The 24,451-nt window shown below is 36.6% G+C and overlaps 1 protein-coding gene across 3 annotated transcripts in view; it reads left to right on the forward strand.

Moving 5' to 3' along the window:
* Positions 1 to 24,451, forward strand: part of MAPK8 (mitogen-activated protein kinase 8) — a 92,130-nt gene that overhangs the window by 42,631 nt on the left and 25,048 nt on the right. For all 3 annotated transcript variants that reach the window (XM_061161986.1, XM_061161985.1, XM_061161987.1), the window contains exons 2-3: positions 15,317 to 15,487; positions 21,640 to 21,769. In XM_061161986.1, coding sequence (XP_061017969.1) covers positions 15,366 to 15,487; positions 21,640 to 21,769 — 252 coding nt within the window. In that variant the 5' untranslated portion in view covers positions 15,317 to 15,365. The remainder of the gene's footprint in view (positions 1 to 15,316; positions 15,488 to 21,639; positions 21,770 to 24,451) is intronic.

Genomic DNA, 24,451 nt, shown 5'->3' on the forward strand with positions numbered 1-24,451 from the left:
AAGAGGAAATAGGCAAACTATCTGAAAAAGAATTCAGAATAATGATAGTAAAGATGATCAAAAACCTTGAAAGCAAAATGAAGAAAATGCAAGAATCAGTTAACAAAGACCTATAAGAATTAAAGAATAAACGTACAGAGACAAACAACACAATTACTGAAATTAAAAATGCTACGGAGGGAATCAAGAGCAGAAATTCTGCAGCAGCAGAATGAATCTGTGAGCTGGAAGATAAAATGGTGGAAATAACTTCTGAAGAGCAGAATAAAGTAAAAAGAATGAAAAGAACTGAGGATAGCCTCAGAGACCTCTGGGACAATATCAAATGCACTAACATTCGAATTATAGGGGTCCCAGAAGAAGAGGAGAAAAAGAAAGGGTATGAGAAAATTTTTGAAGAGATTATAGTTGGAAATTTCCCCAACATGAAAAAGGAAACAGTCAGTCAAGTTCAAAAGGCACAAAGAGTCCCATACAGGATAAACCCAAGGAGAAACATGCTAAGACACATACTAATCAAACTGACAAAAAGACTAAACACAAAGAAAGAATATTAAGAGCAGCAAGGGAGAAGCAATAAGTAACATACAAGGGTAAGCCCATACGTTTAACAGCTGATCTTTTAGCAGAAAGTCTACAGGCCAGAAGGGAATGGCAGGATATATTTAAAGTACTGAAAGGGAAAAATCTACAACCAAGATTACTGTACCCAGCAAGGATCTCATTCAAAATTGATGGAGAAGTCAAAAGCTTTTCAGACGAGCAAAAGTTAAGAGAATTTGATACCACCAAACCAGCTTTACAACAAATGTTAAAGGGACTTGTATAGTCAAGAAATACAAGAGAAGAAGAAAGATCTACAAAATCAACCCCAAACAATTAAGAAAATGGCAGTAGGAACATATATATCAATCATTACTTTAAATGTAAATGGACTAAATGTCCCAACCAAAAGACACAGACTGGCTGAATGGATACAAAAACAAGACTCATATATATGCTGTCTACAGGAAACCCGCTTCAGACCTAAAGACACATATAGATTGAAAGTGAGAGGATAGAAAAATATATCCTATGCATATGGTAAGCAAAAGAAAGCTGGAGTAGCAATCCTCATATGAGACAAAATAGACTTTAAATAAAGACGATTACAAGAGATAAGGAAGAACACTACATAATGATCAAGGGATCAATCCAAGAGGAAGACATAACAACTGTAAATATCTATGCACCCAACATAGGAGCACCTCAATACATAAGACAAACCCTAACAGACATAAAAGGAGAAATAGACAGTAACAGAAAATAGTAGGAGACTTTTAACACCCCACTCACGCCAGTGGACAGATCATCAAAACAGAAAATTAATAAGGAAATACAGGTCTTAAATAATACATTAGACAAGATGGATTTCATTGATATCTTCAGGACATACCATCCAAATCTAGAAAAATACACCTTCTTCTCAAGTGCACCTGTAACATTCTCCAGGATAGACCACATCTTAGGTCACAAATCAAACCTCAGTAAATTTAAGAAAATTGAGATCATTCAAGTATCTTTCCAACCACAATGCTATGAGACTAGATATCAATTACAAGAAAAAAACTGTAGGAAACACAGACACATGGAGATTAAACAACACATTTCTAAATAACTAACAGGTTACTGGAGAAATCAAAAGAGAAATCAAAAAATTTTTAGAAACAAATGGCAATGAAAACACGACAACTCAAAACCTATGGGATGCAGCAAAAGCAGTCCTAAGAGGGAAGTTTATAGCAATACAGTCCTACCTCAAGAAACATGAAAAACATTGAATAGACAACCTAACTTTACACCTAAACAACTGTAAAAAGAACAACAACAACAAAAAAAAACCCAAAATTAGTAGAAGGAAATAAATCATAAAGATCTAAGCAGAAATAAATGAAAAAGAAATGAAAGAAATAACAGTGAAGATTAATAAAACTAAAAGCTGGTTCTTTGAGAAGATAAACAAAAGCAACAAACCTTTAGCCAGACTCATCAAGAAAAAAAGAGAGAAGAATCAAATCAACAAAATTAGAAATCAAAAAGGAGAAGTTACAACAGACTGCAGAAATACAAAGGATTATAAGTGACTATTATGAAAAACTATATGGCAATAAAGTGGCTAACCTGGAAGAAATGGACAGGTTTTTAGAAAAGTTCAATCTTCCAAGACTGAACCGGGAAGAAATAGAAATTATGAATGACCCAATTACAAGCACTGAAATTGAAGCTGTGATCAAAAATCTCCCAAAAAACAAAAGCCCAGGACCAGATGGCTTCACAGGACAATTCTAGCAAACATTTAGAGAAGGGCTAGTGCCTATCCTTGTAAAACTTTTTCAGAAAATTGCAGAGGAAAGAACACTTCCAAACTTATTCTACGAGGCCACCATCACTCTGATACCAAAACCAAAGACAACACAGAAAAAGGAAACTACAGGCCAGTATCACTGATGAACATAGATGCAAAAATCCTCAACAGAATTTTAGCAGACAGAATTCAGCAACACATCAAAAAGCTCATACACCATGATCAAGCTGGGTTTATTCCAGGACTGCAAGAATTCTTTAGTATATGCAAATCAATCCATGTGATACACCATATTAACAAATTGAAAGATAAAAACCATATGATCATCTCAATAGATGCAGAAAAAGCCTTTGACAAAATACAGCACACATTTATGACTAAAACTCTTCAAAAAATGGGCATAGAAGGAACTTCCTTCAACATAGTAAAGGCCATATATGATATGCCTACAGCAAACATTATTCTCAATGGTGAAAAACTGAAAGCATTCCCCCTAAGATCAGTAACAAGACAAGGGTGTCCACTTTCACCACTGTTATTCAACATAGTTCTGGAAGTCCTAATTATAGCAATCAGAGAAGGAAAAGAAATAAAAGGAATCCAGATCAGAAAAGAAGTAAAGCTCTCACTGTTTGCACATGACATGATACTGTTCATAGAAAACCCTGAAGATTGTATGAGAAAATTACTAGAACTAATCAGTGAATTTAGCAAAATTGCAGGATACAAAATCAATACACAGAAAACACTTGCATTTCTATATACTAACAATGAAAAATGAGAGCGAGAAATTAAGGAATCAATCCCATTCACCATTGCAACAAAAAGAATTAAATATCTAGGAATAAGCTTACCTAAGGAGACAAAAGAACTGTACACAGAAAATTATAAGACACTGATGGAAGAAATCAAAGATGACATAAACAGATGGAGAGATATTCCATGTTCCTGGGTAGGAAGAATCAAGATTGTTAAAATGACTATACTACCAAATGCAATCTGCAAATTCAATGCGATCCCTATTAAATTACCAATGGCATTTTTCAAAGAACTAGAACAAAAAATTTCACAATTCATATGGAAACACAAAAGACCCCAAACAGCCAAAGCAGTCTTGAGAAAGAATGGAGCTGGAGGAATCAACCTTCCTGACTTCGGATTATACTACAAAGCTACAGTCATCAATACAGTATGGTACTGGCACAAAGACAGAACTATAGACCAGTGGAACAAGATAGAAAGCCCAGACATATACCCATGCACCTATGGGTACCTTATTTTTGACAAAGGAGGCAATAATATACAATGGGGTAAAGACAGCCTCTTCAATAAGTGTTGCTGGGAAAACTGGACAGCTACATGTAAAAGAAGTAATTAGAACACTTCTTAACACCATACACAAAGATAAACTCAAAATGGATTAAAGACCTAAATGTAAAACCAGAAACTATAAAACTCTTAGAGGAAACCATAGGCAGAATATTCAATGGCATAAATCAAAGCAAGATCCTCTATGACCCACCTCCTAGAGTAATGGAAATAAAAACAAAAGTAAACAAGTGGGACCTGATTAAACTTAAAAGCTTTTGCACAGCAAAGGAAACTATAAGCAAGGTGAAAAGACAACTTTCAGAATGGGAGAAAATAATAGCAAGTGAAACCGACAAAGGATTAATTTCCAAAATATACAAGCAGCTCATACAACTCAATGCTAGAAAAACAAACAATCCAATCAAAAAGTGGGGAAAAGACCTAAACAGACATTTCTCCAAAGAAGACGTACAGATGGCTAACAAACTTGAAAAGATGCTCAACATGGCTCATTATTAGAGAAATGCAAATCAAAACCACAGTGAGATATCACCTCACACCAGTCAGAATGGCCATTATCAAAAAGTCTACAAACAATAAATGCTGGAGAGGGTGTGGAGAAAAGGGAACACTCTTAGCTGTTGGTAGGAATGTAAATAGATATAGCCACTATGGAAGACAGTATGGAAGTTCCTTAAAAAACTAGGAATAAAACCACCATCAGTTCAGTTGCTCAGTCATGTCCGACTCTTTGCAACCCAATGAATCTCAGCACACCAGGCCTCCCTGTCCATCACCAGCTCCCAGAGTTTACTCAAACTCATGTCCATCGAGTTGGTAACGCCATCCAGCCATCTCATCCTCTGTCATCCCCTTCTCCTCCTGCCCGCAATCCCTCCCAGCATCAGGGTCTTTTCCAGTGAGTCAGCTCTTCGCATGAGGTGGTCAAAGTATTGGAGTTTCAGCTTCACCATACGACCCAGCAATCCCACTCCTAGGCACATACCCTGAGGAAACCAAAATTGAAAAAGATGCATGTATCCCATTGTTCATTGCAGCACTATTTACGATAGCTAGAACGTGGAAGCAATCTAGATGTTCATCAGTAGATGAATGGATAAAGAAGTCGTGGTACATATACACAATGGAATATTACTCACCCATAAAAGGAAGGCATTTGAGTGGGTAAACCTAGAACCTATTCTACAGAGTAAAGTGAGCCAGAAAGAGAAAGATAAATATTGTATTCTAACACACATATATGGAATCTCGAAAAATGGTACTGAAGAATTTATTTACAGGGCAGCAGTGGAGAAACAGAGAGAATAGACTTATGGACATGGGGAGAGGGGAGGAGAAGGTGAGATGTGTGAAAGAGTAACATGGAAGCTTACATTACCATATATAAAATAGATAGCCAATGGGAATTTGCTGTATGGCTCAGGAAACTCAAATAGGGGCTCTGTATCAACATAGAGAGGTGGGATGGGGAGGGAGATGGGAGGGAGGTTCAAAAGGGACCAGATAGATGTATACCTATGGCTGATTCCTATTGAGGTCTGACAAAACAACAAAATTCTGTAAAGCTATTATCCTTCAATAATAAAAAAAAATTTTTTAAAGAGTGATATAAAATGTAAATTTATTAAATTTAATAGGATTTTTGAAACATTGACTTCGGTGTTAGGCCAGGAAATCTCTTATTATACTCTGAAAATAGTCAGACTTCATTAGTTAGACCTGATATCACAGAGACTAACATGCATAGGGCTGTCGTATGAAAGGCTATATTATCTGCTTGCTGAGAAAGCAGTGCTAAACAATTCCTTAGCATAGATGGATACTGTAGATTGTGGTTCTGCCACCTTGGCCATAACTGATAAGCCCACGGCAGACCTTTGACCTAAGGCTAGTGGTCTGTGAAATTGCCTGGTATGAAAACTGCACAAAAAGCAGTAATGGGGATTCACCTAATCAATCACATACCTCTTTTTTTCCTGTAAGTTACTTCTTGAGAGGAAGAGAATGATGGGCAATTTGTAATGAGAACTTATAGTTACAGTTTGTTCATTTGTTGTTCATTCACCTATTTGAATGGCCAGTTACTATTCTAGGCTCTAATGATTTAATCATAAACAGACCAATGTTTATGCTTTCTTGAAACTCATGTTTGAGGGGACAGATAATTAGCATCTAATAGATGTCAGTAGTGGTAAGTGCTTTGAAGAAAAATGAAACAGGCTGAGGAAGAGGGTATGATTAGAAGGTGGTAGTCTAGGTAGGCTAATCATGTAAGACAGGGCTTCCCAGGTGATACTTGTGGTAAAGAGCCTGCCTGCCAGTGCAGAAGACATGAGAGATGTGGGTTCAGTGCCTGGGTTGGGAAGATCCCCTGGAATAGGAATTGGCAACCCACTCCAGTACTCTTGTCTGGGAAATTGCATAGACAGAGGAGCCTTGTGGGCTACAGCCCATGGGACCACAGAGAGTCAGACACAGCCGAGTGACTGAGTGCACACACACACAGTCATGTAAGGCATTTCTGAGAAACGATGTTTGAGCAGAGTCAGATGTAGAGAGAAAACGCAGCATGCAGCCACCATGAGAAGCCAAGAGTTACACAGAAGAAACCTTCAGAGTAGAAGGAGATATTATATTAGTTAAGGTTCTCCAGAGAAACAGAACCTAAATGATGGCTGAGTGGCTGGATAGATGGATGGGAAGGGAGGGAGAGAGAGAGAAAATATGAATGGACACTGACAAGTTCCAAGATCTAAGTTGGCATGCTGGAGACCCAGGAAAGCTGATGTAATACTTTAAGTCTAAAGGCCTAATACCCAGAAGAGCTGATGATGTAAGTTCTAGCCTGAAGGCCAGCAGGCTCGAGACTCAGAAAGAGTAAAGATTTCAGTTCTGGGCTGAAAGCATGAAAAAAATGATATTCCATCCTGAAGACAGTCAGACAGGAGAAATTCCCTTCTACTTACAGTGTAATAAACTTTTTTGTTCTTATTCAGGCCTTCAGCAGACTGGAAGTAGCCTGCCAACATTAAGAAGAGCAATTTGCTTTACCCAGTCTGTTGACTTAAATGTTAAAGGCATCCAAACACCCTCACAGAATCACTTAGAGTAATGTTACACAAGTATCTCTGTACCTTGTGGCCTAGTCAGTTTGACATGCAGAGTTAACCATCACTGATGGCATCTGTTGGTAGCCATAAAAACAAGATGAGTAAAGATGGATAGGCTCCACTTCAACCCGAGAGACTTATTATCAAGATTATGTGATGATTAGAGCAATCTCGAATTCTGAACTTCGTTGCATTGCCTGAATTATTTCCCTTTGTCTGTGAGACCTGGCTTTATGGCTCTATTGAACTCACTCTTTTTTCCCTAAGTACTTTTTATAAAACTACTAAGTTTAATTTGTTTGTCTCTACATTCAGGCTCAGCAGACCAACCATTTCATGGATGAGCCAGCCTGATAGCAGTTGATTCTTGTTTCTTGTATAGACATTACAGAAGTAAACCTTTGGTCATAGAAACCTAATTCAGTCTTTTTTATTTTTTCCCCTACTTATGAAGGAAAACAGTGGTAAAGATAAACAGAACACTTTAATTTGTTACTTTAAAAAGGTTCATGTTCTTGGTTAACATTTTTAGCAGTTATTAAATTTTACCTCTTTTGAAGAGCTGACATGTTTTGTAAATCTGAAGGTGTAGGAGACACAGTCCTTACCCTCAGAAAGGCCACACAGTCTCGTAGTAAAATCTGCATATCCAGGTATACAGCAAGTTAATTTTGATGAGAAATTCGGTTCAAGCTGGAAAAGGCCTCGTGAATATTATTTTTAAGCTAGTCTTTGGTAGATAGAAGGCTTCCCTGGTGGCTCAGATGGTAAAACGTCTGCCTGCAATGTGGGAGACCTGAGTTCAATCCCTGGATCGGAAAGATCCCCTGGAGAAGGAAATGGCAACCCACTCCAATACTGTTTCCTGGAAAATCCCATGGACAGAGGAGCCTGGTAGGCTACAGTCCATGGGGTTACAAAGAGTTGGACACGACTGAGCGACTTTCTCTCTCTCTAATTTACATAGATACAAAAAAAAGAGGTGAAAAATATTTCCCCAAGAAAGAAAGGGAAATTAGTCAATCAGAGCATGAGAGTTTGGGAGTGATAATTTAGCCACGTTGACGTAAGTGTAGTGTTCTTGCAGAAGAATATTTTGAAAGCTAAAGCTGAATTCATTATGTCTACAACATTCTGTTGCATGTTAATCACTTTTAGCCTAAGTTACTCATCTATTAAATGGCATAATAATGCCTGTCTTTTCTCTTTTTCCTATGAGCCACATAACCAGTCACATCTAAATTCTCTACCTATACTTTCGTTGTTTTTAATCCACAAAGAGGCCTTTTTGAGTAGAGGAATGAGTTATCAGACTCCATATCATTGCCTCCTCACAGTCTTCCTGTTTCAGCTTCATCAAGGAGAGAACAGTATGCCAAATGCATCCTCTCTAAATCTCACCAGTATCCTTAATACCCTTACCTTGGAAAGTGTTCCTTCTGTCTTAGTCCTCTGAAGGTATTTTCTGGTGGCAATGCTACTTTCATATCTTCATCTGTATGGCTGCACATATGCTTTGGATCCCATTTCTTTCTGTGTTTTCAGAGAGATTATTCTAACTGAAACCTTAGTTTTATTTTTCACTCTCCTCGTCTCACCCTTCCCATCTTTTGCAGTCCTTTCTGTTAACAGGTAAATATGTTCAGGTTGTCTTTGTATTATATATATTATGCATGCTATGCTGTATAATGTTATATAGTGTATCTAATCTGATCATCCTTTCTTGACCATATATCATTCTCCATCAATTTCCTCTCATCTTTGCTAAAGTTCTCTAAAGAAATAGTTACACCCACTTACTTCTAAAATCGTATTTTTTAATTCACACCTAAGCTCATTCCAATCTATCTTCTACTCCCATCACTCTAGTCCCCTTCTGCTCCCGTCAACTTTACTTATTTGACATTTCTATAGCATTCAGTACTTCTGTCCACTCTGTTCTTTAAAACACTCTTCCTTTGGCTTCTTCAATGTATTCTCTTCATTTTCTGTCTGTCTCTGGCTACATCTTCACTGACTTCTTTATTGGCTTATCTTTCTCTACTTGCTTATTAATTGTGGGTATCCACAATGCTGACTCAAGCCTTTCTTGCTCCAACATCCTCTTGAGTAATACCATTTTTTCTCATTGCTTTAATAACAATGCCAACTCTTAAATTTGTATCTTTCACCCAGACATCTCCTTGAGGTTCATCTGTATCTAGCTAACAAATTGACATTTCCATTTGGATGTCTCAGGGATCTATCTCAGTCTCAACATACTTAAGATTCAACATGTTTATAACTTCTCCTTTTCCTTTATATCTTCTTCAGCACCGAGACTTGTTTATTTTGAACTCAGTATATATAGTGTATGGTTGAAAGACTCAAATCCTCACTCAAAATAAACAGACAAACAAACAGCACAAAGAACTGCTCACTTTACTCCTTACTAACTTTGTAACCATAGGTAACCTTTTTAAGACTCAGTTAGTCATCTGTAAAATGAAAAAAACAACAGATCCTTTCTTAATGTAATGCAACATCAGACAAAAGGAGTATGTGGGACTTCCACTTCCAGATAAGATATAGTAACAGGGACTGAATTTACTCTCTAGCCATAAGCAGTTATTAATAGAAAACCCTCATAGAACTGTTGTGAGGATTAAAAGAGTATTTATTAAACACTTGAAATAGCACATAGCATAAAGTAAGCTCTATATAAAATTTTGCTTTTTTATAATTAAATATATGATGGTAAAAAGATCTTTACCATCATAAAGATATGATGGTAAAAAAATTGTTGAATGAAACAATAAAGTGCTGCTTTAAGCATAAATTAATAGTATTCAGTGTGTATATTATAAAAAGCAGTTCTCAAATCATTACTCTTAAGCTTCTGTTTAAAGAAACTAAAGAATAAGAGTAATGCCAACAAAGACAGAAATATAGATCAATGGAACAAAGTAGAAGGCCCAGAGATAAATCCACGAACCTATGGATACCTTATCTTTGACAAAGGAGAATATACAATGGAGAAAAGACAACCTCTTTAACAAGTGGTGCTGAGAAAACTGAAACTAGAATGAATGAACACTTTCTAACACCATACACAAAAATGAACTCAAAATGGATTAAAAATCTAAATGTAAGACCAGAAACTATAAAACTTCTAGAGGAGAACATAGGCAAAACACTCTCCGACATAAATTACAGCAAGATCCTCTATGACCCACCTCCCAGAATATTGGAAATAAAAGCAAAAATAAACAAATGGGCCCTAATTAAACTTAAAAGCTTTTGCACAACAAAGGAAACTATAAGCAAGGTGAAAAGACAGCCTTCAGAATGGGAGAAACTAATAGCAAACGAAGCAACAGACAAAGAATTAATCTCAAAAATATACAAGCAACTCCTGCAGCTCAATTCCAGAAAAATAAACAACCCAATCAAAAAATGGGCCAAAGAACTAAACAGACGTTTTTCCAAAGAAGACATACAGATGGTTTAACAAACACATGAAAAGATGCTCAACATCACTCATTATTAGAGAAATGCAAATCAAAACCACTATGAGGTACCATTTCACGCCAGTCAGGATGGCTGCTATCCAAAAGTCTACAAGCAATAAATGCTGGAGAGGGTGTGGAGAAGAGGGAACCCTCTTACACTGTTGGTGGAAATGCAGACTAGTACAGCCACTATGGAGAACAGTGTGAAGATTCCTTAAAAAACTGGAAATAGAACTGCCATTTGACCCAGCAATCCCACTCCTGGGCATACACACTGAGGAAACCAGAACTGAAAGAGACGTGTGTACCCCAATATTCATTGCAGCACTGTTTATAATAGCCAGGACATGGAAGCAACCTAGATGTCCATCCACAGACGAATGGATAAGAAAGCTGTGGTACATATACACCATGGAATATTACTCAGCCATTAAAAAGAATACATTTGAATCAGTTCTAATGAGGTGGGTGAAACTGAAGCCCATTATACAGAGTGAAGTAAGCCAGAAAGATAAACACCAATACAATATACTAACACATATATATGGAATTTAGAAAGATGGTAACAATAACCCTATAATATGCAAAACAGAAAGAGAGACACAGATGTACAGAACAGACTTTTGGACTCTGTGGGAGAAGGCGAGGATGAGATGATCTGAGAGAATAGCATTGAAACATGTATATTATCAAGTGTGAAACAGATCGGCAGCCCAGGTTGGATGCATGAGACAAGTACTCAGGGCTGGTGCACTGGGAAGACCCAGAGGGATGGGATGAGGAGGGAGGTGGTGGTGGGGGGGGGGGGGTTCAGGATGGGGAACACATGTAAATCCATGGTTGATTCATATCAAAGTATGGCAAAAACCACTACAATATTGTAAAGTAATTAGCCTCCAACTAATATAAATAAATGAAAAAAAATAAAAAAACAAAATTAAAAAAAAAGAGTAATGCCAAAACAAAAAGAGGAGTAAAGGCAAAAGCAGAAACCAAAGACATAGAACAGTACAAAATAAAATCAGAAATTAAAATCTGACTTTTTAAAAAGGTCGATAATAGTGATAAAATTCTAGCCAGTTCAGTTCAGTCACTCAGTTGTGTCCAACTCTTTGCGACCCCATGGACTGCAGCACACCAGGCGTCCCTGTTCATCATCAACTCCCAGAGTTTACCCAAATTCATGTCCATTGAGTCGGTAATGCCATCCAACCATCTCATCCTCTGTCATCCCCTTTGCCTCCTGCCTTCAACCAATATCAGGGTCTTTTCAAATGAGTCAGCTCTTCGCGTCGGGTGGTCAAAGTATTGGAATTTCAGCTTCAGCCTCAGTCCCTCCAGTGAACACCCAGGACTGATCTCCTTTAGGAAGGACTGGTTGGTTTTCCTTGCAGTCCAAGGGACTTTCAAGAGGTTACTCCAACCCTACAGTTAAAAAACATCGATTCTTATGTGCTCAGCTTTCTTTATAGTCCAACTCTCACATCCTCACATGACTACTGGAAAAACCATAGCCTTGACTAGATGTACCTTTGTGGACAAAGTAATGCTTTGTCTCTGCTTTTTAATATGCTGTGTAGGTTGGTCATAGCTTTCCTGCCAAAGAGTCTTTTAATTTCATGGCTGCAGTTACCATCTGCAGTGATTTTGGAGCCCCAAAAAATAAAGTCAGCCACTGTTTCCCCATCTATTTGCCATGAAGTGATGGGACAGGATGCCATGATCTTTGTTTTCTGGATATTGAGCTTTAAGCCAACTTTTTCACTCTTCTCTTTCACTTTCATCCAGAGGCTCTTTAGTTCTTCTTCACCATAAGGGTGGTGTCATCTGCATATCTGAGGTTATTGATAATTCTCCCGGCAATCTTGATTCCAGCTTGTGCTTTTCCAGCCCAGTGTTTCTCATGATGTACTCTGCATATAAGTTAAATAAGCAGGGTGACAGTATACAGCCTTGACATACTGCTTTTCCTGTTTGGAACCAGTCTGTTGTTCCATGTCCAGTTCTAACTGTTGCTTCTTGACCTGCATACAGGTTTCTCAAGAGGCAGATCAGGTAGTCTGTTATTCCCATCTCTTTCAGAATTTTCCACAGTTTTTTGTGATCCACACAGTCAAAAGCCTTGGCATAGTCAGTAAAGCAGAAATAGATGTTTTTCTGGAACTCTCTTGCTTTTTCGATGATCCAGTGGATGTTGGCAATTTGATCTCTGGTTCCTCTGCCTTTTCTAAAACCAGCTTGAAAATCTGGAAGTTCACCGTTCACATGTTGCTGAAGCCTGGCTTGGAGAAGTTTGAGCGTTACTCTGCTAGCATGTGAGATGAGTGCAATTGTGCGGTAGTTTGAGCATTCTCTGACATTGCCTTTCTTTGGGATTGGAATGAAAACTGACCTTTTCCAGTCCTGTGGCCACTTTTGACTTTAGCAAGAGTCTTTTAATTTCATGACTGCAGTCACCATTTGCAGTGATTTTGGAGCCCAAGAAATTTTAGTCTGTCAGTGTTTCCATTGTTTCCCCATCTATTTGCCATGATGTGATGGGACTCAATCAGTAGTTATTAAAAAAAACAAAAAAAAAACAAAGGGGATAACACTTTGACCAAGTAAGATTCATTACAGGAATATAAGTTTGGTTTAACATTCGAAAATCAGTTAGTGTAATTCACCATATGAACCTACTAAGTAAGAAAGAAAAACTGTGATTATTGGAATAGATTCAGGAAAATCATTTGACAAAATTGAGTGTTCTTTTGTGATAAAAACTCAGTCAACTAGGACTTGGAAGGGAACTTTCTCAGCCTGTTAAAGGGCATCTAGTAAAATCCAATAATTGGTATCACACTTTACATCACATTCAGTGGTATAAGACTGAATGCTTTTCCCCTGATGGGGAATGGGGGACTGATGTTTGCTCATATCACTTCTTTTCAGGATTATAGTCGTTGTAGTGAGGAAAGAAAAGGAAGTCAAAGCCATCTCAATTGAAAATGAAGAAACGGAACTGCTTGTATATGTAGAACAAAAAAAGTTTACTAAGTAAATAACAAGTGAGCTTATTATGAAGTTATTATACAAATAAATTGTATTTCTTTGTACTAGCAATGAACAACTGAAATTTAAGTAAAAATAAAAACATTCTCAGTAGCATCTTAAAGTTGTTAATACTGTGGAGAAGTTGAACAGAATTTAGCAAGATCTGTATATTGGAAACTATAAAATGTTGTTGAGGGAACTTAAAGAAGAACCAAATGAATGAATGAATATCATGAATATGGATCAGAAAACTGAAATGAATATCAGAAAACTCAAAATTATTATAATGTCATTTCTCCCCAAATTGATGTTTGTTACTCAGTGCAGTTCAAATCAGTATATCCACAGGCTTTTTTGTAGAAATTGACAAGTCTAGGGTCTTTCAATTTAGGCAAAGTTAATGAGACTTTTGGTTTCAGACAGTATTCTCTGGAGTATTACATGACTAGTTTAGTTATTGATTTGGAGATGTTCCTCTGGGCTTTTCTTTTATCTAATTAGTTTATTTACCTTCTCAATTGCTTTCAATTAATTTACTTCTCCTTTAAAGCCTATACTGTTTGTACTTTGTGTTTAACTTTTATTTTTAACTCCACATACCTACAACTTAATAATTTTAATTCTATTTCTTTCATTTGTATTAGTTCAGTAGCTCACTAGTTTTCCTCTTCGAGCTCTTGCTCCCTCTCCTCTAACAGTATCACCTCCACGTAGCAGCTGACCAAGGCACTCTCTTACTCTGTACTTTAACTTTCTGGTGGTTTCTATCCTACTCTTAAGAATTAAGCTATTAGCATCCAGTTCCTGAACCCCTGCATGATCTGGCCCCAGGGTACATCATAGTGCCTGACACATAGTAAGCATTTAATACACTTCAAATTAAATCTTTGCATTATAAGTCTTATCAGAATTTGGTTGGTTGGTTGTTGTTTCTGTTGTTGTTAGCATTGTCTTAAGACCATACACATAAAAAGTAGTTCTTTAATTGGTTTCTCAGTTTATCGTGGGATACGGAAAGTAGGTTGGAACTGTATGGCATGCATTTTTCAGGCTCATTTTATTTTGTTTCATCTTTTGGCCGCAGTTCACGCCATGTGGGATCCTAGCTCCCTGGCCAGGGATCAAACCTGCACCCCTGCATTGAAAGCCTAGAGACTCAATCGTTGGACCACCAGGGACATCCCTTGCGTGCATTTTAGAATAGGCTAGTTTTGTCTAGTAAGGATAGATAAGGTTTGTCGGTAACCAGTACTCAAATGGATAGAAAAAGACTGCTTTGGCTTTGATCAGACAGATGGTTTAAAAAACAAAAAACAAAAAGACTGTGGTCAGAACTTAAGTTATGTTTTAGGTGACCCAAACAATTTAAAACAGTACTGTTTTGTTTCATATCTCAGTATACTAAATGTTTCTCTCACTTATATTTTCTTATTTTTAAAATAACTTTACCTTATCTCTTTTTTTAATCTTATGTTTTCTATCCTAATTCTCACTTTTCAGCCATTACAACCTCAGCATGTACAGTACACCCAGATGTCTCTGTTGGGTGTCAGAAGCTCTGTTACGATGACAGCGGAGTGCTGTGTGTGTGTGTGTGTTTGGTAGGAGTGATGTGTGATAACTAGCCCTTCAGTTTGTTCCTTCCACATACACTTAGTGAGATGGTGGACTGTTTTTGAATGAAAGTTTATCAGTTAGAAAAATTAAGATTTTAACACTAAAATCAACACATGAAAAGGACTGGTTTAATTTTTAAACTGTAAGAGACCTTGAAAACATGTTTAGTTGTAATGTTTGCTTTTTTTGTTTTTGTCTTTTTTAAGCTATCAGTTATTTCTTAAGTGTAACAGATGCTAACTAAGCTCTGTGGTATTTTTTCTTTCTAACTGTGATTTTTAATGAAGCAGCTCTTTTAACATCTAGCAATCTGTGAACAGAGTAATGACTTGAATTTTAAGATTAAGGAAATTCATTTTATTAACATCACATTTTGTTCCATTTTGCAGCTTCGTGGTGAATTTTTGGATGAAGCCATTAAATTAATTGCTTGCCACCATGAGCAGAAGCAAGCGTGACAGCAATTTTTATAGTGTAGAGATTGGAGATTCTACATTCACAGTCCTGAAACGGTATCAGAATTTAAAACCTATAGGTTCAGGAGCCCAAGGAATAGTATGGTAAGTTTTTACTTCCAGAAGTTAAGCAAAAAAATCATTAACTGCTCTGTTTTCTCCTCTCATAAATTCCCATGGTAAATATTTAGCTTGCCTCAAAAAATTAAATTAAAACTATAAAATTAAAGCTGTAGTAATGTTATTTTCTTCTGACATTAAGGCTTTTTATTATTATTCAGAAAACATAACTTTATAAATCAGCTCTGTCATCTCTAAGTGTAAACTATGATTAAATACTTGGTCTTAAGCCATGTAAAGACAAATATCTGTGTCAGGAAAGAATAAGTGGCATGCTTATTAATTCTATGTCTGTTCCCATAACTGTTCAGTAAGAAGCTTCACTTAATCATTGCTTTTACACTGTAATGAAATTCTGAAATTTCATAAATCTTATTTTACACTGGAAATAAAGTCAGCTAACGTCTCATTGTGTGTGTTTCAAAACTATATGTATCTTTAAAATTGATTTACAAGCTAATTTCTACAAAAGACCTAGGCTTTATAGATCATTATAATTCCTTATAAACTGAAAATCAAAACACTCTTTGGGACAGTTCTGTTAATGATTTTAGGTCACAAAGTTAGCATAATAAGCTAGTGTTGCTAATAAAAATAAATGGGAAAAAAAAAATAAGCTAGTGTTGGGGATTCTAAGCCTCATTCAAGCTTAATTATATCTGTGTTACCTCTTCTTGGACCAGATTTGTTTTTGAATCTATTTAAAAATCCTAAGTGTTTACAATCCTGCAGTTCTCCCAGGTTCAAGAAAAACTTTTTGCATACAGCTCTTGCATATGTCCAGAAAGAGACATATATAGTGCTGTTCTTTGCAATACCATTTATAATAGCAAAAATTGGTAATAGCATCAAATCTATCAGTAGGAGAATAGAAATACAGTGAAATGCTGTATATCATTTAAAATGAACTGGAGCTATATGTATCAACAAGGATAATCAGAAATGTAATGTTGAGTTTAAAAGCAAGATGTAGAATATACATATATATGTAGTTTAGAATATATAAAGCAATATCATGTATAATTTATAAATGCAAAGATGTAAAAGCATTCATAAACACCAAACTCAGAGTAGTACTTACCTCTGAGAATAAGGAAGAAGGAAGGGGCTTTATATATAATAATATATTTCTTTTAACAAACTTTGGAGGAATAATGGTGAAATACTAGAATCAATAAATTTGTGTAATGGGAACAGTAACATCACAAACTTTTAACAGGCATGAATTTGAGCAAATTCCGGGAGATAGTGGAGAATAGAGGAGCCTGGTATATTGCAGTCCATGGGTCCACAAAGAGTCAGACATGATCTAGTGACTGAAGAGCAACAACAGAAATATCTTATTCTCTTTTCTGTATTCTTAAAGTAATTTATGGGCTGTAATTTATACTGTCACAAATTACAGAAGCTGGGTCATTTTATAAAGCATTATTGGCTGAATGGTTATCATTTTAACTAATCACATTTAACCAACCACAAATTAAATTTGAAGAAAATAATGTGGTATTTATCAATATTATAAGAATTTTGAAAGCAAATTCTTGATTCAGATTCTAGCTCTTTGATTTGTTAACTTTGTGACACATGGCAAATTAACTCTTCTATAGCCTATTTTCCCACCTAATATATGCATGGTTGTTATGTGGAATATATTATTTATAAAATGGTTAATGATATTTGAAAAGTATAGTTTCTGTATTATTGAGTCGTGCCCCAAGGTCACAGGGGCAAGCCTTGCACCAGGGCCACAGAAGCAGGACCTAGAACCAGGGTCATCTCCAAAGCTAATTGAGCCCCTTTGTAACTGTTGCCCAAAGCCCCCTGATCATCACTAACAAGCTTCCTGACTCCAAATTAGGCAAAGATGCCCACTCCAGTAAACACCTATAGTGCCCCAACCAATCACCTAGCAACAGCCTTCCAGCAGGAGTTTTCTTTATCTTGAGGCTATAAAAATTGGCTGTTAGCTCACGAAAACTGTTGACTCTACCTAGTCTTTTAGGAGATCAGTCCACTGCACTTGCAGTGCCCACATTATCTCTGCTCTTTGTTCTTAATAAACTCACTCCCTTCTGAAATGCTCTGTGTCTGGAAATTCTTTTCCAACCTGCGCTTGGACTGCCTCAACAGGTACCTTCACTTATCCTCAGGTAAGTGCTTTTTGAAATTTGTATACCAGAATTTTTTTAAACTTGCTTTGGAAGGTAACACCTGTCCTAAGGAATAAATGCCTTCAAATATTTGATTATTCCTTCCAAAACATTACTATGAAATAGACAAATAATAATTTTTTTAAAGTCAATGTTGTATTACGGAATCAACTGAAGAACTTAATTTTTTTTTTTAAAGACATTATTTTGGGCCCCAGTTTTAGATAGTAAGATTCATTGGGTCTGGATTGGGACCTCTGAATACCCAGGTGTTTCTAATTTGTGCATATTTGAGAATCAATAATTAGAAATCTAATTTCTTTGGATACAAAACAGTTCAATAGGATACTTGAATTTTTCAATTTTAGAGTTTGAAATATTACTTTGATGTAATAGATAAAAAATAATAGGAATGAAGTTAATGGTTAAAAATAAAACATGCTTTATCTGAAACAATCAAAACTTCTAAACATTTGCATGACCTCTAATTTTTTTGCTTTGCTTTTTTTTTTAATTTGGGAAGAACATACCTGTAAATAATGGCACTTTCTAATAAAGATAATAATATGTTTTGGTATGTGTATGTATATATATATGCATATAGGCAATACTTGTGGTATATAATGTATAGATATATCCTTTTATGCAGTGCCAATTTCTTAATACATAATTTCTTCACTATATTTAATATAGTAAAATAGCCACACAAAAAAACTCAAGTTTCCAATTAGTTCAGTCACTCAGTCGTGTCTGACTCTTTGCAAACGCATGAACTGCAGCACGCCAGGCCTCCCTGTCCATCACCAACTCCTGGAGTTCACCCAGATTCATGTCCATTGAGTCGGTGATGCCATCCAGCCATCTCATCCTCTGTTGTCCCCTTCTCCTCCTGCCCTCAATCTTTCTCAGCATCAGGGTCTTTTCAAATGAGTCAGCTCTTCGCCTGAGGTGGCCAGAGTATTGAAGTTTAAGCTTCAACATCAGTCCTTCCAATGAACACCCAGGACTGATCTCCTTTAGGATGGACTGGTTGGATTTCCTTGCAGTCCAAGGGACTCTCAAGAGTCTTCTCCAACACCACAGTTCAAAAGCATCAATTCTTCTGTGCTCAGCTTTCTTTATAGTCCAACTCTCACATCCATACATGACTACTGGAAAAACCATAGCCTTGACTAGGTAGACCTTTGTGGACAAAGTAATGCTTTGTCTCTGCTTTTTAATATGATGTCTAGGTTGGTCATAACTTTCCTTCCAAGGAGTAAGCATCTTTTAATTTCATGGCTGCAATCACCATGTGCAGTGATTTTGGAGCCCAAAAAAATAAAAGTCAGCCACTGTTTACACTGTTTCTCCATCTATTTGCCATGAAGTGATGGGACAGGATGCCATGATCTTTGTTTTCTGAATGTTGAGCTTTAAGTCAACTTTTTCACTCTCCTCTTTCACTTTCATCAAGAGGCTTTTCAGTTCCTCTTCACTCTCTGCCATAAGGGTGGTGTCATCTGCATATCTGAGGTTATTGATATTTCTCCCGGCAGTCTTGATTCCAGCTTGTGCTTCTTCCAGCCCAGCGTTTCTCATGATGTACTCTGCACATAAGTTAAATAAGCAGAGTGACAATATACAGCCTTGACGTACTCCTTTTCCTATTTGGAACCAGTCTGTTGTTCCATGTCCAGTTCTAACTCTTGCTTCCTGACCTACATGCAGGTTTCTTAAGAGGCAGATCAGGTGGTCTGTTATTCCCATCTCTTTCAGAATTTTCCACAGTTTATTGTGATCCACACAGTCAAGTGAATCCGCCTGCCATGCAGGAGACCCCAGTTTGATTCCTGGGTCGGGAAGACCCCTGGAGAAGGGAAAGGCTACCCTCTCCAGTATTCTTGGGCTTCCCTGGTGGCTCAGCTGGTAAAGAGTCCACCTTAAATGCGGGAGACCTGGGCGCGATCCCTTGGTTGGGAAGATCCCCTGGAGAAGGGAAAGGCTACCCACTCCAGTATTCTGGCTTGGAGAATTCCATGGACTGTATAGTCCATGGGGTCGCAAAGAGTCGGGCACGACTGAGCGACTTTCACACAGTCAAAGGCTTTGGCATAGTCAATAAAGCAGAAATAGATGTTTTTCTGGAACTCTCTTCCTTTTTCGATGATCCAGCGGATGTTGGCAATTTGATCTCTGGTTCCTCTGCCTTTCTTAAAACCAGCTTGAACATCTGGAAGTTCACGGTTCACGTATTGCTAAAGCCTGGCTTGGAGAATTTTGAGCATTACTTCACTAGCGTGTGAGATGAGTGCAATTGTGCGGTAGTTTGAGCATTCTTTGGCATTGCCTTTCTTTGGGATTGGAATGAAAACTGACCTTTTCCAGTCCTGTGGCCACTGCTGAGTTCTCCAAATTTGCTGACATATTGAGTGCAGCACTTTCACGGCATCATCTTTTAGGATTTGAAATAGCTCAACCAGAATTCCATCACCTCCACTAGCTTTGTTCGTAGTGATGCTTCCTAAGGCCCACTTGACTTCACATTACAGGATGTCTGACTCTAGGTAAGTGATCACACCATTGTGATTATCTGGGTTGTGAAGGTCTTTTTTGCATAGTTCTTCTGTGTATTCTTGCCACCTCTTCTTAATATCTTCTGCTTCTGTTAGGTCCATACCATTTCTGTCCTTTATTGAACCCATCTTTGCATAAAATGTTCCTTTGGTATTTCTAATTTTCTTGAAGAGATCTCTAGTCTTTCCCATTCTATTGTTTTCCTCTATTAGGAATAGGTTAGAGAATAGGTTAGAGAATAATTTAGGTTCCAGTTATGTTAGAGAATAATTTTCATCCGTATTATGCTACCTTTGGGCTTTGCTAGTGGCTCAGTGGTAAAGAATCCCCCTGCCAGTACAGGAGATGTGAGTTCTATCCCTGGGTCAGAACGATCACCTGGAAAAGAAAATGGCAGTGCACTCCAGTATTCTTGTCTGGGAAATCCCATGGACAGGAGCATGGCGGGCTGCTGTCCATAGAGCTGCAAAGAGTTGGATACAACTTAGCAGCTAAACAACAACAAATGCTGATTTTCCAAACATTACATAAAGAGAAATCATCTTTTATAGTGGTCCAGGATGAAAAGCATGACCTTATCTCTCAGTCTTCTGGACTCAGCTTTGCTTTCAACCTTCTGGCTGACCTTGGACAAATTAGTTAACCTCTCTGGCCCTATATCAGGCAGTGATTAATCCAAATGATTTTTAAAATCTCTTTCATACTGTTCTATAACTTTTGGGCACTTTACCTTACTTGTGCTTTACTTTCTTTGACCTGTCATTTGTGAAATGTACCATTTGGTCAGTGTCTTATTTGAGAGATGACGAGTTAATGAATATAGTGTTATATTTCGCGGAATTATAGGTGTTTCATTAATAGTTATGAAGTGGCTTCTGGTTTCCTGAAATCTAGCATTTATAAATACCTTGATTTTTAATTTCACCTCCAAAACAAATTTTGTGTTTACTTTTATAAAATAATCTTTCATATAGATGCCTTTATATGTACTTTCCTCTTTCTGTGTTTGTTTTGTTGTGTCTGAAGAGGAGGAGGTGATGTACTTAGTAGAATTCTTCAACAAGTAGAATTTATGACCACGTGTATTTTTTATCCTGTCTTTCTTAAATGTCGATTTGGGGTGAGGGATTCATTTAGGCTCTAAGGTATATCTATTGGACTTAAATACTCATTAAAGATTTGTGTATTATGTGCCCATTGTATGCTAGATGGATCTTGGATGACCCCCAGTGAACACGCAGTCTCTTTCTTCACAGTTCATTTTTGCTTTTAATCCATTAGTATTTTAAGAAACATGTTGAGTACTAAGGGCTGGAAATTGATTCAGTTGCATTTATCTTTGGAGAAAGTGAGAAATCTACATGAATGTTTCATAATTAAGTTTGCAGATTTTTTATTAAATTTTTGTTGTTTTGGAATTTCTTATTACAGTGCAGCTTATGATGCCATTCTTGAAAGAAACGTTGCAATCAAGAAGCTAAGCCGGCCATTTCAGAATCAAACTCATGCTAAGCGTGCTTACAGAGAACTAGTTCTTATGAAATGTGTAAATCACAAAAATGTAAGTGAACATTTAGAAAATTTCGTAAGTATAAAATCAAGACTTCTTCATAGATACCTGAATATCAAAATCTTTTAAAAGAGTAGGTACTTTAAATTGTTCTTTTGGGTTGAAACATTGCTTAAAAGTGTATCTGGATTGTGAAATTTTTCTCAACTTTATTAAATATTAGATGAAAAATACTTTATGAAATGAAGACTGTATAATTTTCTGACATCTACTTTTCAAGAGGAATTTTAAACAGGTAGATGTTTTAGAACTCTATGTAGGCTTTATCTCATCTTCTGCCTTTTGTTTTCTGTTAGGCTGACATTTCAGAAAACTGGAACCTTAGCACAGAGGTGAATTTGTTCCCATTATTCTTTGACATTGGAACTTTATTTAATAATATTGGATAAAGCAGTTTAGCAGAAACTTTAAAAAAATGTTTAAATGAAATTAGTAAAACATTCCTAATTCTGTTTTCTAAATGGTTATAAAAACTTAGACATATGACTTTCACCCTTTTACATTTTTTCATTTTCAAAAATACCTTTCTGAAATCCTCATATATATCTGGTTGCATTCCTCTAATCTGTTGCTGTTCTTTGTTATTATTGCTATTGTTGTTTCTATTCACAGAAGTAAAGTTTCTCAGTGAATTTTTACATGTTTCTAATAATTTTTACTTCTTTCAAAGTGGTCATATGCCACCCATTTAATCAGTCCTTGACTTTTGTTTGTCCAGTGTACAATTGATGTAATTTTCTTCATTTCTCTTTTGGAAAAGCAAGACAGCTATCCATTTTAATCTGTTTTGTATAACAGCTTTATTCTGATACAATTCACATACTATACAACTAATCCATTTAATTCATTGGTTTTTAGTATATTCGCTGATACATGTGACTATCACCACAGTACATTCTATAACATATTCATCACCTTACAAAGAAACCCCATTCCTTTGGCTCTCATTCCCGAGAAACCACTGATATCCTTTCTGCCTTTGTATGCTTTTCATCTTTGATACCACACTTCTACTCTGGGATTGCCTAGATATTAATGAGAATAGTTTTACTATTTCAAGTCTCCAAGTGTGTAGTTTATCTGATTAGGAGACATGTTAGGAGGCATTCATTTAGAACAATTTGATACTTATTCCTCTGTCTTAAACAAATTTGTTTTACCCTCTCTGATCTGAAAATTATTTTTCGGAATTTTAACACTGAACATGTACTTAACATGTATTTGGATACCTTCTGTAAGCAAAGCTTTATGCTTAAATGACTAACATGGGTTCTGCCCTCATGAAGTTTATGTCTAGAAAAACATTCTAATTGTCAACACATTTCAAAAATATGTGTCAGGTATCTTCTTGTTTGTCAAAATTGTAAAAAGGAGTAAGAGGCTGTTGTGAAAGCAGGACTATGCTACAGTGTATTAAATGCCATAATAACATAGATGTTGTGGGGCCAAGGTAGAATACTCCACTCTGTTAAGAACTAGGCATTGTCAGACCCTACAAAAGAGGCCTATCTTGAAGATTTAGTAGGAAAGTGACAAACATAGGGAATAGTATATTTAAAGGCCTTGACAGTTTTTTTAAAAAAGCCTTTTTGCTCAAGTATCAAGTTTAATAGAGGGCTTAGCAAGAGATGAAGTGGGTTGCTGTCCTGTCATGGAGGGCTTTAAATGTACTGCAAGGGAGTTAGAGAATTTTTTTTGGTGGCTTTAGATTTTTGAAGAGGTGAGTAATATTATCTTTTTATTGCCATATATTATAGACAGTAAAATGGTAGCTGGATTTGCAGAAAAACATTGTTAGGGAACCAAGTGTTAGAAGTTATTACAGCATGAACAGTCTAGATGAGATGTTAGAATCCTCAGCATATGTAGTAGCACAGGGAGTGAAAAGAGGTTGACATTCACCCTGACAATAGTGAATGGATAGCATTCTGTTATTTGTTATGGTGCAAATGGCTACAGTCCATGGGGTCACAAAGAGTTGGACACAACTGAGCAACTAACACTTTGACTTTTCAGATGTTGAGAAAAAGAGTAAAAAAATCACTCTGCATTCTGTTGTAGAAAAGAAGATACTGTGGAAAAGTAAGAGGTTTGGGTTGGAAGGGTAATGATTTCAATTTTATATTATTTTGAGAGACCTCATGTGAAGTAGCAATGAAAATCTGAGACTCATAAACTAAAGAACCTTTAATGAGTGTTTGGAATTATCTACATAGATTTGGAGGGAAAAAGCATACATAGTATCACCCAGGAAAAGGGTACAAATAGAGAAGGGAGGAGGATTGAAAAAGAATAGTGGGAAAGACTGCATGCCTATGGATAAACTGGTGAACTAGATGGAAAATGAGGAAATCTGGCTAAGTGCAGTTTTATGAAAAACCAGAGGTTGAAAGGGCTGAGGTTACATAAAAGTATTGAGTTGGATAAAAGCTAGCAGAAAGTACTTAAGATTTGCTTACAGATGATATAGAGGATTGTATAATATAGGTCTGTAATAATTGAATGTTCATAAATGGAATGGATTTTCTGGAGCTCTTCTGTTGGTATAGTTTGTGTGTGTGTGTGTGTGTGTGTGTGTGTGTGTGTGTAAGACTGTTTTTAGAGCAGTTTTAAGTTCACAGCAAAATCTAAAGAAAAGTACAGAGATATCCCATATATCCTCTGCCTGCATAC

This window comes from Dama dama, chromosome 15 (assembly GCF_033118175.1).
Source record: "Dama dama isolate Ldn47 chromosome 15, ASM3311817v1, whole genome shotgun sequence".
NCBI lineage: Eukaryota > Metazoa > Chordata > Mammalia > Artiodactyla > Cervidae > Dama > Dama dama.